Source organism: Bos indicus, chromosome 8 (genome assembly GCF_029378745.1).
Source record: "Bos indicus isolate NIAB-ARS_2022 breed Sahiwal x Tharparkar chromosome 8, NIAB-ARS_B.indTharparkar_mat_pri_1.0, whole genome shotgun sequence".
Classification (NCBI taxonomy): Eukaryota; Metazoa; Chordata; class Mammalia; order Artiodactyla; family Bovidae; genus Bos; species Bos indicus.
In genome coordinates, this window is record NC_091767.1 from 63,366,097 (window position 1) to 63,384,548 (window position 18,452).

At 46.7% G+C, this 18,452-nt stretch overlaps 1 protein-coding gene across 1 annotated transcript in view; it reads right to left on the reverse strand.

Moving 5' to 3' along the window:
* Window positions 1–18,452, reverse strand: part of GABBR2 (gamma-aminobutyric acid type B receptor subunit 2) — a 369,209-nt gene that overhangs the window by 86,691 nt on the left and 264,066 nt on the right. The window contains exon 8 of the mRNA XM_070794811.1: window positions 15,942–16,002. Within this exon, the coding sequence (XP_070650912.1) occupies window positions 15,942–16,002 (61 nt within the window). The remainder of the gene's footprint in view (window positions 1–15,941; window positions 16,003–18,452) is intronic.

An 18,452-nucleotide genomic window follows, 5' to 3' on the forward strand; every position in this document is an offset into this window, starting at 1 on the left:
GGACTGGCCAATACCCTTTAGGCATGATCAAAAGTCATGCAAGTAGTCAGCAGCAAGTAGAAAGGGCAACCCCCTCCTTTATTCCGCACGTTACATTCCTATTAATTCATCCTGAGGCAAAATTCACATTCTTCAGAGGCCGCACTGCTCTATGTTACACCCAGCACCAATTATCCTTTATATGTTCCTGTTCTGGGTTCCTCCAGATAGATGTACTTGTTCAGGTATCTTTTCAGATCCAAGTGATACATGTAAATTTACCTTCATCTTTGATACCGTTCTGTTGGCAGGCTTAGATCATGACAAAGACTTGCCCAGGGTGGTGGTAGGAGGAATGGAGAGGTGGGGATTAGATTTGACAAGTTGTTTTTTCTCCAGGTAAAATGTGGACAGATGGGTGATCAGCGGGTGGGAAAGATGGGGAACAGGGGAAGGAAGCAAATGAGGGGCAAGGGGGCTCAGGGCCATTCCCAATGGGGAGCCCAGGAGGGGCCAAAGAAGGTGGAAAGATGACAAGTTCCAGTTTGGACATGCTGAGCTTGAGGTACCCATGGAGAGACATCCTTGGGTCTGGAGCTGCGGGAGCAGGGGTGGGGGGGTGGAGAAAGTTGGGCTCATTAGCATGTAAACTGGGAGTTGGAGCAGGGGGCAGGAAGGAGACCTCCAGGGACAGTGCCAAGTGAGAAGAGAAGATCAAGGGCAGACCCTGGGGCGCACTGATCTCTGGGGTGGGCAGAGCAAAGACGAAGCAAAGCGATTGAGGAAGAGGGGCCAGGACACCAGAAAGGGACAATTTCACAAGGGAGCTGGCCAGCCATGCCACATGCCACCAAGACAGGGACAAGGATCCCCTTGAACAGAGAGTTCATTCAAGCTGGGGTTAGAGGCAGAAAGACAAAGGCAAGGAGTAGAGAGTGGGGCCCCGGAGTAGCGCAGGCTGGGACAGGGCGGCGAGTCGGCGGGGAAGGGCCAAGGGGATTCAACTTTATGTGCCTTTCCTTGTTTAGTTCTCACAGTTGTGTGGAGTTAAGTGGTTTCAGTCCCACTTTACAGATGAGAAAACTGAGGCTCAGGCAGGTTACAGCTTTGCCTAGGGCCCCGCTGATCCTAAGAGCAGAGTCGAGGCTCAAACCCAGGACTGCTTCCACATGTGGCTACCTCAGCGGGATCTCTGAGAGGTGACAGTTTTGGCCCTGAGCTGCCCACTCCATGGACCACCTGGGCATTCTGAGTATAATAAATACAGACAGGAGTGCCCACCTGCCCAACAGAGGGGCAGGAGAGTACCCAGAGCTGCAGACCCTGGTGCTCAGAATGCCCAAGGGTCATAAAGAGACACAGCAGCGGGAATTCCAAGACTGTGGCTGGGGGAGCTGTCCCCTGGGCTCTGGCTCTAAGTGGATTTCTCTGCAGAGACGTAGGTGTGCTGCTGGTTCCTTATCAAAATTCAGGAAATGAAACAGGGAATCCCACTGGCCACATTTCTGCCTGCATTCCTTTGACTGGAGGTGGAACACAGGACTGTAAAAGTCACTTCCTTCTCCCTGCAAAGGTCTCCCCGCCACTTGTGGGGGGGCCTCATACTGTGTAAGTGGCTGTCACTTGCCGGGGTCACCCAGCTCCTAAATGTCACATTAGCAGACTCTGCTGGGAGCTCCAGCATCCCTGCTCTGGCCTTTTGAAGTCTCAGCCCTAATCAGCTCCCACTGCTCAGAGGAGGCTCTGATTTATTTATTTGGTGTCGGGAGGCAGCACATGAAATATGCAAGCTGATTGGAATAAATCACCAGGAGCCGGAAAGTGGTGTGGCTGGCACCTCACCGCGCCCCCAGCCACACAGCCCGCCCCTCTGACTCACACACCCCACTGTACCATCCATCCTGCGGCACCAAAATAATACTCAGCTTCCTGCAACGAACACCATAATCACCGTAATCTCTCCCTGGGGGCACTGCTTGGAGGCTGGGGGAGGGGAGCTTCACACATTCCTGCATCCAGAGTTTCCCAGCAAACCCTGAATAAGGCGTAATTCACCCCAGCGTGCAGGTGAGAGAGGAGCCTCAAGTTGGTAAGTGAACACTGAGGGCCACATGCTGGGCAGCGACTAAGGGGTTGCCTGAACTTGAGTCTCAGTTCCGAATTCAGACATCTTCCTACGCATACTGAGCAACCAGGGTTGCTGGTTATTCGGCCCATACTTACTGAGTGCCTACTGCATGCCAGGCCCCGCCTGAGCTATTTCATAATGAAGAATCCCTCACAAGAGCAAGTGGTGGAAGGTTAGCTAGGTTCTCTTCCCTGACCGAGCTGACCTTGGACATCTGGGTGCTGAAGGCTGTGCATATTAAATCCCTTAATCACTTCACTCACTCAATAAACAATGGGGTGCCAGGCTCTTTGCTGAAGTTACAAAGATTAAAAAATAATTCATAATCTCTGACCTTGTAGTTTAGTGACTGTGACCTCACCCAGCTCTCCTGGGTGGGCAAAATCTTCCCAGTTGCAGGTCCTACATCCCTTCCTGCTGTGCCCTGTGAACGGCTGGGCTTTAAGTGTAAAATGGCAGCTCTCAGAGTGGCTGTGAGGGCTACAGAGGAGACGAGAGGCAGTTTCTGGCTTGGGGCCTCACTCACAGCAAGTGTTCAATAAGTTGTAGCTATTTGAGTCATGACAAAAGTAACTGTGAGCTATTTGTGGGGTTCCTGAACACTGTGTGGATCACAATAAACTGTGGAAAATTCTGAAAGAGATGGGAATACCAGACTACCTGACCTGCCTCTTGAGAAACCTATATGCAGGTCAGGAAGCAATAGTTAGAACTGGACATGGAACAACAGACTGGTTCCAAATAGGAAAAAGACTACGTCAAGGCTGTATATTGTCACCCTGCTTATTTAACTTCTATGCAGAGTACATCATGAGAAATGCTGGGCTGGAAGGAGCACAACCTGGAATCAAGATTGCCGGGAGAAATGTCAATAACCTCAGATATGCAGATGACACCACCCTTATGGCAGAAAGTGAAGAACTAAAAAGCCTCTTGATGAAAGTGAAAGAGAAGAGTGAAAAAGTTGGCTTAAAGCTCAACATTCAGAAAACGAAGATCATGGCATCTGGTCCCATCACTTCATGGGAAATAGATGGGGAAACAGTGGAAACAGTGTTAGACTTTATTTTTGGGGGCTCCAAAATCACTGCAGATGGTGACTGCAGCCATGAAATTAAAAGACGCTTACTCCTTCGAAGGAAAGTTATGACTAACCTAGATAGCATATTGAAAAGCAGAGACATTACTTTGCCAACAAAGGTCCATCTAGTCAAGGCTATGGTTTTTCCAGTGGTCATGTATGGATGTGAGAGTTGGACTGTGAAGAAAGCTGAGCGCCAAAGAATTGATGCTTTTGAACTGTGGTGTTGGAGAAGACTCTTGAGAGTCCCTTGGACTGCAAAGAGATTCAACCAGTCCATTCTAAAGGAGATCAGTCCTGGGTGTTCTTTGGAAGGAATGATGCTAAAGCTGAAACTCCAGTACTTTGGCCACCTCATGCGAAGAGCTGATTCATTGGAAAAGACTCTGATGCTGGGAGGGATTGGGGACAGGAGGAGAAGGGGACGACAGAGGATGAGATGGCTGGATGGCATCACAGACTCGATGGACGTGAGTCTGAGTGAACTCTGGGAGTTGGTAATGGACAGGGAGGCCTGGTGTGCTGCGATTCATGGGGTCGCAAAGATTCGGACACGACTGAGCGACTGAACTGAACTGAACACTGTTACTACACTATGGCGCTTTCTTACTATCATTGTTTCCCACAAGGGTCTCTCTGCCTGGAAGGTGGCTTTTACCTGCCTCTAGCAAACCAACACGTCCAAATCCTATCCACTTCTTCCAGGAAGGCTTCTGCGAGAACTGCTCCTCTCCAGCTGCTGTGGGCTCAGGGCACTGGGTGACATGTGAGAAGCTGTGCTGGAGCCATGCCCTTGGTGTGCCCAGGACTTGAGATTCCTGCCAGCCTGTCAGTTCCTGAGTGGAACCTCAAGTCTCGCTTCGGCGGTCCTGGGCAGCACAGGGTCCCCTCCCCTGCACTAGGCCCAGCCAACCCCGCCCCGCCTGGCTCTTCAGGGGAAGGATGGTGTCCCCTGTGTTTCTCCCTTCATCCACAGCCCAGCCACTTTCAACTTTTAACTCTTGGGCTCCTTGGTAACTCTGTTGTGCAAAGACCATCAACCACTTATACAGACATGCAGACTGCAGAACAGGGGACTTATGGACAGGCTAGAAAGAGGATTCACAGGGGCAGGAGAGAATAGAGCAGACTTGGGGGGAAGGGGTTGTGGTATTGCATCTGCCACTGGCTCGCTTCCCTGCCCCGCTTGCCCTGCTGGAAGTTGCTGCTGACTTATTGTGTGACCCTGGACAGATCATTCTCTTTTTTTGGGCCTCGGTTTCTCCACCCACAGAGTGCACTGCAGGGGTTCCAATAGTTCTTAGTCCTGGCCAGGCACTAGAGTCACCTGGGGAATTTCTAGAAAATTCAGATGCCTGGGTCCCAACATGGATCCATTATATTAAAATTTCTAGTTGTGGGGCGTTGTCGGGTGGGGTTGAAGGGTGAACCCTGGGTGGCAGTATTTTTAAAAGTTCCCTAAGTTGACTAATGCATAACTAGAGTTGAAAACTGCTGGATAAAACCAAGAACCATGCAACGCTGACACTCTGTTCTCAGAGGCTCAAAATACTGTAAAACAGAGCCCCTTTTCCTGTAGGATAATACCAATTCCTTGTTGTGGTGCAAAAAAAAAAAGTGTTTTCCTAGGAAAGTGCATTTTTTATTTTTCTTTATTCCAAACTTTGGATTTGGACAATACATAAAGAAAATAAGTCCTGTTGGTGAAAATTAGGCTGCCGAAAAAAGTCCAGTCTGAAAATACTCTCTGGCTGTGGGCCCGAGAGCATCCACGAGACAGCTGGGGGACCGCTTCAGTCACACAGCGATCCTGCCTCCCTCCTGCCTGCAGCCCGTGGGTGGGAGGGCCAGATGTAGGGTTGCCTGCCTCCTGCTGCAGCTGGAACCCCACATCCTGCTTCCTGGCTTCTATTCCCCTCCCCACCAAAGGTTCATTCTTCCTCAACGGACTCAAGGTCTGCACTGAGGGATGTATGCATGCATGCTCAAGTCATTCAGTCGTGTCTGACTTTTCATGAACCCATGGTGTGTAGCCTGCCAGACTCCTCTGTCCATGGGATTCTCCAGGCAAGAACACTGGAGTGGGTTGCCATGCCTTCCTTCAGGGGATCTTCCCGACTCAGAAACCGAACCCCCATCTCCTGCGTCTCCTGCAGATTCTTTACCCACTGAGCTACCTGGGAAGCCCGAGGGAAGTATATGTGTCCTTTAAGGTTTAATTGTTGTTGTAAACATCTAGAAATGTAAAACTCTGAGATGTAAAACAAAAGACAACCTTGGCTCAGCGAGAATCAAAGATTCTATAAAATTACTCCATTCTAGGACTCAGGGAAAGGAAAGCGCTCTGGCTGGAGGACAGGGCCCCTGGAAGGGGTCTTGGTTTTGCTGTCTTCTCGGTAACGAGTCCTGGGGAAGTGCCCTCCTCTGCCTGGGTGTTGATAAAACAAGTGGGCTAGATGTGGAAATCTCTGTGCCCTCTTGCTCTTGTTCCATGATTCTGCAACTGCTCTGAAGGGTCTTCCTCACTCCAAACTGAAGCGTGCATCTTGAGACTTCCCTTCCCAGGCTTCAGAGACAGGGACATGGTGATTTTGAGTCTTGATTCTGCTTTTCTCCAGGCTGGTCAGCCATCCCTCGGGAAGTGATTTTTTACTTCATTGACCCACCCACGCTATGGACAGAGGAGCCTGGCAGGCTACAGTCCGTCGGGTCACAAAGAGTTGGACACAATTGAGCAATTGAGCATGCATGCACACACCCCATCCCGTGAAGTCTGGTCACTGCCCATGGACAGGACCTCGACGGTCACTGTCCTCCCATGGGGCGCAAGCAGGTCTCAGCAGTACCTCTCAGCAGCACCAGGCAGAGAGGCCTCCCTGGGCCTGGAGCCCTCCTCCCAACTCGTCTCTAGCACAAACGGTACGCCACTGCCACATTTTGAATAGGTTAACTTCGTCGACATTTGTTTTGAGATTTTTAACAGGTTAAGTGGACACTGGCCAAATGCCCCAGGAGTATAATAATCTTGCCAAGGGTAGACTTGTCCACTGATTTATGCAAACTGTCCCAGAGACAAAAGCTGAATGCCTGAGGAGACACAGAACATGTACAGATACAATGGGTTATTTGCATCTAGAACACCTTTCCTCACTTCTTCTTGGCTAACTCCCGCTGGTCCTTTAGAGTTAGTCTTGAATGCTGCCTCCCCCAGGTAGCTTTCCTGGAATCTGCCAAGTGGAGCAGATTCAGACTTTCCTCTGAATGCCCTTATCACCTATAATACTCAGGTGGGGGTCCTGTGTCTGCCCCCTACTAGACCAGGGTTCCCTAATGGCAAGGGCTATGTCTTGTCCATCTCAGTACCCCTGTGCCATGCTGATGCCACGAAATGACCATTGAGAAACTTCAAAAGCCCAAACCATAGGGTCAAAAAAAAAAAAAGAATGAAAATTAGCACGTCAAAATTAAGAACTTCCGTTCATCAGGGACTTTAAGTTTAGAGACAAATGACTGAACGGGAGAAGATGTTTGCAAAGCCTAAAGCCCCAATGCTGCTGCTGCTGCTGCTAAGTTGCTTCAGTCGTGTCCGACTCTGTGCGACCCCATAGATGGCAGCCCACCAGGCTCCCCTGTCCCTGGGATTCTCCAGGCAAGAACGCTGGAGTGGGTTGCCATTTCCTTCTCCAATGCATGAAAGTGAAAAGTGAAAGTGAAGTCGCTCAGTCATGTCCGACTCTTCGCAACCCCATGGACTGCAGCCTACCAGGCTCCTCCGTCCATGGGATTTTCCAGGCAAGAGTATTGGAGTAGGGTGCCATTGCCTTCTCCGAAAAGCCCCAGTAGGAAGCTGAAATCAAAATTATGTGAGGAACTCTTGCAGATCAACAAGAAAAAGGCAATACCCTCAAAATAAAAGTGGTCCAAGGATCAGAACCGACAATTAACAAAAAATGGCTGACAAGCACAGGAAGAAATGCCCAAACTCATCAGTAATCAGGGACAAATGACACTTAAAACCACAGTATAATATTACTTTATATCTTCAGACTGGCAAACAATGAGAGAGATGGGAAACACCAACTGAGGGTGGGAGGTGGGGACATGGAATTCCTCATGCTGGTAGGAGCTGCGTGGGTAGGGACATTTCTGAGAGCTGTCTGGCAAATTTTAGGCATGTTCAGTGTTGACACACCTTCTGACCCCACAATTCAGCTCGTGGGCATTTGTCCTCAAGAAACGCCAGCTGGGTTCATAGGGAACATGTCCGAGGACACTCACTACGTGTGGAGCCAGGGAGTTGAAGGTGATCTAGGTGGTGTCATCAGGGGAGTGGAGGCTATGTCCTGTGAGGGCCACGGCCTAGATGTATACTCGGCCATGTGGAGTAGCTCAAAAACAAAGTGCTGAGTGGGAAAATAAAGAAACATCCAGTTGCCTTGATGCAGAGTCAAAATGTGCACACAAAACCGCAATACACATTTTGCAAGGACACATACAAACACAAGATATGCATTAAACACTTAGAATGCTTGCCTTTCTTGGGGCAGATGAGAATAAATAAGGGAAATAAAGGTATAGACAAACAAGCAGAGGGGCTTCCATGGACCAGTGATAAGAACATTCCATCAAATGAGGAGTGTGAAGTGTGTCCTGAGGAAGCAAGACAGCACCTTGCTCAAGCAGTTCTGGACATGGTAAATCTGGGATCATTGTGAAGACTGTCATGAGAGAAGCAGGAAGCCCGTAGCTGTCACGGCTCTCATCTGCGTTAGTCATTGAGCCAGGCTCATTCACAGCCTCATGTCAGTGGATTCTCATCATTACTTTTAAGCAAGGAAAACCTTTCATTTTACTACTTTAACTTGTTATTGACCAGAGAGGTATTAACACATCTTTTCTTAGCCAACTGTTATTCACAGGAGATATTTCAATACTCACTTACATAACAAATCACCAGCCACAGGTGTTAGTTTCTGCAAAAATCCCCTGGTCAATAATGTGTTAAAAAAAGTGCTAAAAGATGGCTCAGAAAGATTAAGCCACAGTGCGTGGCTAGCAATGATTAGGTATGCCTGCTTCGAAACTCATAAACTTTCCACATGATAGGAGGTAAGTTCCCTGTCACTGGAGGCCTTCAAGCAGAGACAATGCTGTAAAGGAAAGTCAGGGTTCCCCTCAACATGGAGAGTTTGTGGCTCAATGAAAGACAAGGTCTGCTAAATACTTCTGTCTTTCCAAGCCATCTTCCTTGAGCTCCAAGAAAAATAAGCCCTGGATCATGAGGATGAGAGGCATCAAGCTCAGGGTCAGACTTCCAGCCTGAAAGAGCCCATATTCATCTGTGTCCTTCCATTTCTGCTGACCCACAACCCTTCAGGTGTAACCTGCAGTTTAGTGGACTATGTCTCCACTCAACTACGTCAAGCTGAGAGGCAGTCCAACCAACTGCTCTTTCCAAACCAACGGCTTAGTGAAGAGGGCTATGATACATGCCTTCACAGAAGGAAAAAGATATTAAAAATCAGCCTTGAGTTTCAAACTGGAGTCAAACTAGCTCCGAAAGTTTTCTAGTAGGTTCTTGGAAATTATCTTCCCTCCTTTATAGGCACTGGCACTTGGCCAGGGAGATTATGAAGCCCCTGCGGGGAGGGGCCGTATCTTATTCAACTTGGCTTTCCCAGAGGAGCTGGTAAAGCACCTGGCAGATGCTCAGGAAATGCACACTGAATAGAACCATATCTGTTACCCTGAAGACCAAACGGTAATTAATGTTTGCAAGTGGGGAGGACAAGCCTGCATTTTATAGGTACCTTCTGAATGACAATTATGTCGTTAGATGGTGGAAGACCCCATTCTTTCAGATCAGGTGCTGAAGTATAAAACTCCAAAGTCTGAGTCCTTTATGCTGCACAGAAGCAGTGCAGAATTCAAGCAGATTGTCATTCACCGAATTCTTACAAACAGGCCTAATGAAGGCAGGGGTGGTGAGTTAGAGCAGCAGATGCTGGGGTTTCACCAAGAACAGCATAAACAAGGCTCTAATCATGGCTTCACTCAACTTCCTTCCCTGCTGCAAATTCTGAGCCATGTTTAGACTTCGTTAGTAACATGGATTCTTTCTTCTCTTATGGGGAAAAAAAGGGCCAATTCCCTAGTATTCATCCTTATCTACATGTGATTTGGTGCAAGTCAGCAATGGCCTGGAGGGAGGCGTTCTGAACTTGGAGTTGAAAGGGGGTTAGGCCCACTGCACCCCAGGTGTGTGGTGAGGGGATACTAATACCTGCCTTACCTACAGCCATGGGTCGATCCCTCAGAAGGGTGCCTGGGACAAGAGAGAGAGTGCATGTAATTTATTTGGGAGTGATCCTTGAATATTCTAATAGAGTGTGGAGAGGTGAGACAGGGAAGGGAAGGGAGCCAGGGCAAGGTACATTAATGAGCAGGTTCCTGAGAGCCCAGCTGAGGCTCAATTCCATGGGGACCTCAGCAGACAGAGCAGACACACCTTGGGGTTCTTGGGAGTTTCCAACCAAGGGAAGAAAGACATTGGGGGATTTATCCTCTACTCCTCATCCATGCCCAGCTCCGGGCTGCCCTGGAAGCATTCTCTCCCTGGATATTGGCCCTGCTCCTTGCACAGGGTGAAAAGTACAGGTGCTCTTAATAAGATGATTGTTTGGAACCATGAATGCTCAGGGACTACGGGTGGGACAGTGATGACATCCGGCACACCTGCTCCCTCTAGGATTGTCCTGTTGGGAGGTAAGGTCACTGGGAAGTCTTGAAAATGGACTGAATGGAGGAAAGCCAGGGGTGAGGAAGGTCATGCTTGGGCTTTGAATCCCTCTCTGGATTCAAAATGTTTCACCCTCAAGAGGGACCAGGAGGTCCCTGACACATTATTTTAGAGGTAGTTCTGTCTATCCAGCACTCCTAACTTTGCAAAAAAAACGTTCATTTCTCTAGCCTGGGACAGCAGTGGCTGCCATTGTGAGGTAGGTTTGGTTTATGCTTCTGTTGTCAAGATCAGCCGCTGTTTGTCAGACATTCTGCCTAGACTCAAGCCACTGGAGACCACAAATAAATGCACATGCTTTCAAAATTCCATGAGCTGAATCACTCACCAATTCAGCAAACATTTACCAACAGCTAGTCAGGAATGAGGCAGCATGCTAGTGAGGTGACTAGTTTCCTATCACCCAGAATTTATAGAGCAAGATCTCATACAGCCCAGCCCCAGGGGACAGGCAGGGTTGCATTAGCGTCATCCATTTTCCAGAGAAGGAACTGGGGCTTAGGGAGATGAAGTGACTTGCCCTGGGTCACATTGCTGGTAAACTTCTGAGCACAGGCTTGAATTCAGGTCTTTTGCCTGCAGATTAATTCAATAAACTTGCACCAGGGTCTACTGTGTGCCACACTCTTGTGATATCAACCCTACTCTTCTGGAATAAAAAAGTCGAGCAGGACCGTGGATTCCTGGCTCTCCTTTTCATCTTTTTCCTTAAACTGCCTCCCATTTCCAACTACTTTGTGTTTTAGTTTTACAAAGACGGTAACAGAGCCTCCTACTAAATGCTTCCTCTACAACAGATAAAAGGGTTTAGAAGGCACCAGGAACTTTATAAACAAGAAGCCAAAAACAGCATCTTTCAAGGTCTTCAGAGGGAGGGTGGGATGGGCCGACTTCCAAGATCCTGCCAGCGAGCACTGAGGCAGCCTGGGTGTCTCTGCAAAGGGAGCCCCACTGCTGGGGCTGGCTATTTGTAAGTCAGCTCTGCTGTGCCACGGTCCCCGCTTAAAAGGGCAGGAGGTGAGGGAGAGAGAAACAGACAGGGAGAGGGAGGACTTGAAGGGCACAGCAGAAAACAGCATACCGACCTCATTGAGAAGCCTTTTTTGAGGTCAGTGGCATGAGACAATTTAGGATCTAGTAACCCCAAGGTTTCTCAAGAGGTCAGGTGGTCTGGTATTCCCATCTCTTTCAGAATTTTCCACAGTTGATTGTGATCCACACAGTCAAAGGCTTTGGCATAGTCAATAAAGCAGAAATAGATGTTTTTCTAGAACTCTCTTCCTTTTTCCATGATCCAGCGGATGTTGGCAATTTGATCTCCGGTTCCTCTGCCTTTTCTAAAACCAGCTTGCATATCTGGAAGTTCACGGTTCATGTACTGCTGAAGCCTGGCTTGGAGAATTTTGAGCATTACTTTACTAGCGTGTGAGATGAGTGCAATTGTGCGGTAGTTTGAGCATTCTTTGGCATTGCCTTTCTTTGGGATTGGAATGAAAACTGACCTTTTCCAGTCCTGTGGCCACTGCTGAGTTTTCCAAATTTGCTGGCATATTGAGTGTAGCACTTTCACAGCATCATCTTTCAGGATCTGAAATAGCTCAACTGGAATTCCATCACCTCCACTAGCTTTGTTCGTAGTGATACTTTCTAAGGCCCACTTGACTTCACATTCCAGGATGTCTGGCTCTAGGTCAGTGATCACACCATCGTGATTATCTGGGTCGTGAAGATCTTTTTTGTACAGTTCTTCTGTGTATTCTTGCCACCTCTTCTTAATATCTTCTGCTTCTGTTAGGTCCATACCATTTCTGTCCTTTTTCAAGCCCATCTTTGCATGAAATGTTCCCTTGGTATCTCTAACTTTCTTGAAGAGATCTCTAGTCTTTCCCATTCTGTTGTTTTCCTCTATTTCTTTGCATTGATAGCTGAAGAAGGCTTTCTTATCTCTCCTTGCTATTCTTTGGAACTCTGGATTCAGATGTTTATATCTTTCCTTTTCTCCTTTGCTTTTCGCTTCTCTTCTTTTCACAGCTATTTGTAAGGCCTCCCCAGACAGCCATTTTGCTTTTTTGCATTTCTTTTCCATGGGGATGGTCTTGATCCCTGTCTCCTGGACAATGTCACGAACCTCTGTCCATAGTTCATCAGGCACTCTATCTATCAGATCTCGTCCCTTAAATCTATATTCCTGCCTCTTGAGAAACCTATATGCAGGTCAGGAAGCAACAGTTAGAACTGGACATGGAACAACAGACTGGTTCCAAATAGGAAAAGGAGTACGTCAAGGCTGTATATTGTCACCCTGCTTATTTAACTTCTATGCAGAGTACATAATGAGAAACACTGGACTGGAAGAAGCACAAGCTGGAATCAAGATTGCCGGGAGAAATGTCAATAACCTCAGATATGCAGATGACACCACCCTTATGGCAGAAATTGAAGAGGAACTAAAAAGCCTCTTGATGAAAGTGAAAGAAGAGAGTGAAAAAGTTGGCTTAAAGCTCAACATTCAGAAAACTAAGATCATGGCGCCTGGTCCCATCACTTCATGGGAAATAGATGGGGAAACAGTGGAAACAGTGTCAGACTTTAGCTTTTGGAGCTCCAAAATCACTGCAGATGGTGACTGCAGCCACGAAATTAAAAGACGCTTACTCCTTGGAAGAAAAGTTATGACCAACCTAGATAGCTTATTCAAAAGCAGAGACATTACTTTGCCAACAAAGGTCCGTCTAGTCAAGGCTATGGTTTTTCCAGTGGTCATGTATGGATGTGAGAGTTGGACTGTGAAGAAAGCTGAGCACAGAAGAATTGATGCTTTTGAACTGTGGTGTTGGAGAAGACTCTTGAGAGTCCCTTGGACTGCCAGGGAATCCAACCAGTTCATTCTGAAGGAGATCAGCCCTGGGATTTCTTTGGAAGGAATGATGCTGAAGCTGAAACTCCAGTACTTTGGCCACCTCATGCGAAGAGCTGACTCATTGGAAAAGACTCTGATGCTGGGAGGGATTGGGGGCAGGAGGAGAAGGGGACGACAGAGGATGAGATGGCTGGATGGCATCACTGACTCGATGGACGTGAGTCTGGGTGAACTCCGGGAGTTGGTGATGGACAGGGAGGCCTGGCGTGCTGCGATTCATGGAGTTGCAAAGAGTCGGACACGACTGAGCGACTGAACTGAACTGACTGAACCCCAAGATAGAGGTCAGGCCCACCCTCTGGGTAAATTCCAGAAAGGTCCCAGAAACAGTCTAGGCCAGCCTATCTTGGAGGTGAACCAGAAGAGTGAAGGAACGAACTCACTGTCCCAAAGCCAGTTCCTTCCCATGTCTGAGCCTTAGTTTCCCCTCTGAAATAAGATGATAACCAGGATCCCTTCCAACTTGGGCAGCCTACTCAACAAATCAATGCCTCTCCATCCTGGCAGTAAGGCACATCTGAGATCCTATGAATTTGGAAAACTGTTGTGCTGATGTGAACATGCTCCCAGCACGGTATCCTCTGCCAACAAAATCAGTGTCTGTTTTAAAAACATGTAAATGGGAGTATCTGCAAGGCCCGGCTCTGAGAGTCAATAAAAGCTGGACACTAAAGTGGCAAAGGGAGGACAGTTGGGCACAGGTGTGCATCTGAGCACGCAGAGGTTGGCACTTGGGGAAAGCTGAGGTCTAGTCCCTGCTCTGCCACCAGCCCGTTGGGTGTCCCTGGGTGGAACACCTCCCTTCCCTCAGTTTCTCCATTTATACCATGAAGTAGTGGGGTGAAATCATTTCTAAGGCCCTGCACTTGTGACACTGTACATGTCATTAAGGGTTGGGAACATGTCTTAAGAGGTAGGCGGGCTTCCCACATGGTGCTTGTGGTAAAGAACCTGCCTGCCAATGCAGGAGACATAAGGAGACATGGGTTTGATCGCTGGCTCGTGAAGAGTCCCCTGGAGGAGGGCACGACAACCCACTCCAGTATTCTTGCCTGAAGAATCCCATGGACAGAGGAGCCTGGTGGGCTACAGTCCATAGGATCACAAAGAGTCAGACACGACTGAAGTGACTGAGCACACACGCATGCTCAGGGTAGGCAGAGAAAGTGGCACCCAGAAGGTTTCAACACACCAAGAAAATGTGGATTTGCCCCAGGCAAGTATCATAATTTTTGAGTAAAAGCTAATCATGATAGCTACTACTTGCTGAGCAGGAAAGATATGCACGTGTTTCTCTGTGCCGTGTCATGTAGCTCTTCCCACATCCCAAGATGGTAGATAGGATCATATTCCTATTTTATAGATGAGGACACTGGCATGTGACTCAGAGTGGTGAGTCACATGCCTATACACTGGACTTGTGCTCAGATGGTTTTCAACTCACCTCTGAACTGCTGTTTGCTACAATGCTTTCTTTACAAATGCCTAAAACCAGTCACTGGAGTTGGTGTCTAATCCTAACATTCAGGGGGGAAAAGGCAATAAAATTGGCATTCACTTGTAGCTGTGATTGGCCAATCAATATTTTACAAAATATTCTCCCAGAACGATATAATTTGAGAACTGGAAATGTGACAAGAGAATTTAGCTGCAATCACTCACTCAAAAAAAAAAGTAAGTATATCTTTGCCAAGATGCTTACATTGTTCAGCCAATGAAGAAGTAAGACTTAACAAATGGAAAAATAATTATGTTTGCCTAAAATTACATCTTTTGTGCACACCAGAAAGCTGACATGCGTTTCAATTATCCGCCACCGGAAGACAAATGGGTAGATCTACAAAGTCGCATTATGGAATGGTGGTACCAGAGAACACCTGATTGATCTGAATCTGGTTGAGATTTGCCTGAATGGATCTGAATAACTTGATTTCATTTCTTGCTTTTCCCTGGATGATTCTGGGATCTGCTCAAAATGAGTGGACACAGAAGGCACTGCTCATTTCTGGATTTTCCAGAAACATTCAGATACTGAAAAACATTGCATTAATGAATGGTCTGTCTCATGGTTCTGCCTAACAACCCTACTAATGACCATCAAAGGCTGAATCGAGGTTCCTCCAGGCAGAACACCTGGCCCAGCTCCTCACAGATGCCCTATGGGCCTCCATCTCCCCTTCGTCACACGAGGAGCATTGTCTGAATGGCTGCGGAGGTCCCTTCTGATTCTGACACCAGGAAAATCGAACAAATGATTCGTTTTCTTAAAACAAAATAAAACAAAAATGGCCCGAAAACAGTGTGTGTGGGAAGATTACAGATTAAAAGGGACTAAAGAGACACATCAACCAAATGCAATGAGTGGACCTTGTGTGGATTCCCTAACAAACCAATTAGAGTCGTTTTCAAAATAATTAGAGGAGCAACATAGACTTGGAATAAGCATATTAAAATATGTTGAATGCTTAAGGTACAATAATAGGATTGCGGTAATGTTTTAAAAAGTCCTTATCTAGTAGAAATGCATACTGTGATATTTATAGATTGAAATGAGATAATGTCTGGGAGCTGTTTTAAAATATTATAGCAAAAAATGGGGGGTGGGGGATGGGGCGAGTCAAGATAAACCAAGACTGGCAAAACAGAGAAAACAGTTGAAGCTGGGTGATGAGTACATGAGGTTCACTGTGCTATTATCTCAACTTTAGCGTCTGTTTGAAAATCTCTGTAATCAAAAGCTAAAACAATGCCAGATTCCTCAGAATACTGGCACTGACTTAACTGCCACTCCCCATACATTCATGCGCCTGAGTCATATGGAAAGACTGAATAGCCCTGAGAAATTATGCAGTTGAGAAAAAATATTCTAAATAAGTTGAAACTAATGTTTTCACAGAGTATTTTCTATTGACTTTGCCTTCTTTTATCTGGAACATTGTACTTTCATTTCTTCTGACATATTTTATTGCATAAACACAACATCTCTGAATATAGAATCCATCAACTAGAAAGAATAAGCATCAAAAAAGCCTACCTTGAAATTGAGTAAATTTAATGGTCCCCATTCTCTCCCCGTTCCGGAATACAACTTGACCCTAAAAACAAAACAAACAAGAACAAAGAAGAAATGCCATATTAGCCCAAACACTAGTGATCTCAACTGAAATTCATTAATTGTAGAATGCAATTATTACTGGAGAAAGAGCAGACTCCTGAGGAACCACAGATGCAAAATTAAGCTAATTGTTTTTAGAACGGTTGTGACTTTATCTGGATAATTTGAGGAGCACAAAATAATGAAACCAACACATGTATATTAAGGCCAAGATATGCACCATCATTATCATCATGACTATTTATTAAACACCCATGTGCCCTGGACAGGGTCTTCCAGGGTGGTTGGAAAGATGGAGGAAGAGATGAAGCCCTTGGTGCCTGGCCCTGGTTCTGCTCCCATGCCCCACCCATAAAGATGCTGGTCTTTGCTGAGGCTGTTTATCTGAAGGGTCAGAAGGGATACAGGAATACAGGGTCGAGGCCTGTATTTCTTATTAAGGACAGAGAATGTTTCTGTAAGTTCTTCGCGAGTGGTGATGTCAGCCCCAATTATAACTGGGCTATGGGGCAGCACAAAATTAAGCTTCTTGAGCCAGTGAGACCTGACTAGTGTCACAGGCAGCTGAGCACCCCTCATTAGGGACCCCAGGAGCTAAAGACAAGAGTCATCTGCTGCATCTGCTTTGCTGGCTGATACCCGGCTTCCATATGCTGGGCTAAATAAGCCAGGAACATAAATTGAGAGAGGGTGTGGTCTCTCTTTGTCTGTTTATGGTCCACCTAAAATTCTGCAACCGTGCAAGGAAACTGACACAGGTCATATCAATGAGCGTTTATGACACACTTGAGTGGAAAGGGGGATGATTCTAATTTTACAGATCAAGAAACTGAGATTGAAGGAGGTTATGCCAAGGTCATTGCCAGTGAGCCTGCTGGATTCAAACCTGAGTTTGATTTTAAGGCCTGTGCAACTTTACCACAGCATGTTGTTTCTGATCCAGAAATAAACCTCTTCCATTCTTTCCATTAACGTGAAATTAAGAAAATGAATTGTCTTAAGGGTACACAGCTTTACGATCAGTTATAAGCTTACACCATCAGGGAACAGCACAGACGATACCATGGATTCTATGCAATTCTCAAGAGAAAGTGACAGAAAGTACATGTCTTCCCATGGTGGAAATCCAAAGTCTGAGCCCCTGAAGCTTTTGGAACAAAGAGAATCACTCAACCTGTTGTCGCAATGAGAGACACGTTCTAAGGCTACTTTGACACCTTTTTGAAATCCTGAAGACAGCTGCGAGTAGTATCAGTTTGAAACTAACGCCCACCGAATTCTATATTCAGGTGACGGTAAGCAATTCCCTGGAGTGTGAAAACACTTCAGCGTAAGGTGAGACAGGAGCTGTGATTTTATTTCTAGGGATGATTGAAAAACATAGAACATCTTCCAAAGGATCACTTTTATGCAAATGGACCACTTTGCAAGGGTGGAAAAGATGCAGATATTGTTCACAGGACATTTCTTTGTTTGACAGAGGTGGACATCTAACTAATTCACCATCTTCTGCCAAGCTTTGAAGAACTCCAAAGAGCTCTGGATATAAAATGTGGACAAATTCTGAAGAATCTTAATTAAATGAAAAAAGTATATCGAAAGGTATTCAATGTGTGGATGGACTAATACTGGAGTGGAATACAGGACGGGAGTGAGAAAGAATTTCCTTTCACTTTTGGGTTTTTTTCTTTTTTTCCTTTCTCCTTTACTTTTTAGATAAAACTAGTTCATCTTGGAAGTAAGGTCTGTCATATTTTATTTTTCTCACAGTAACTATGTTTGTAAACAGGAGCTCCTCCTATCTCAATTTTTCAGGTAATGCAGTGGAAGGAGGCCAGCGTGTCAGTATCTCAAAGCTGGGTTCAGGGCCCCCTTGGGCAAGTCCCTGAGCACCTGAGTTATGGACCCTGCACAGCTCCTGGTCCTCAACAGGCACTCAGTAAATGGCACCAGTAATTTTTATCTAAACACACTTCATAGCAGAGAGCTGAAATAAAAAAAGATTTCAAGCACCAAGAAGCTTTCCAACCTTTGGGAAGACATTTTCAACATCACATGATTTTAGCTGGCAAAGGGGTAAACTGTTGGGCCCTAAGCCAAGGTGGCTTCACAGCTCAGAAACATCAGCCCCTAAGTGACTGAATTTCCAAACCACATGGGCCACTGTGTGTTCAAAGGGAGAAAGCTGAGAGCTCTGTGACTGTGGTAACTGAGAGTAATGTGGCCACGTGGGTGGGTAACTGGCCATGTCGAGGGTCTGCACCAGAGAAGGGCGGTGAAGCTTGCCAAGCCCCCTTCTGAGGAAGATTCGACATGTGATTCTCTCCTAAGGTTGTGACCATGGCATCTGCTGGGTTTGACAGTTGATGCCAATTCTGCAAACTTGACCATGGCTGACTGGATGGGGACCACCGTCCCAGCCAAGCCCAC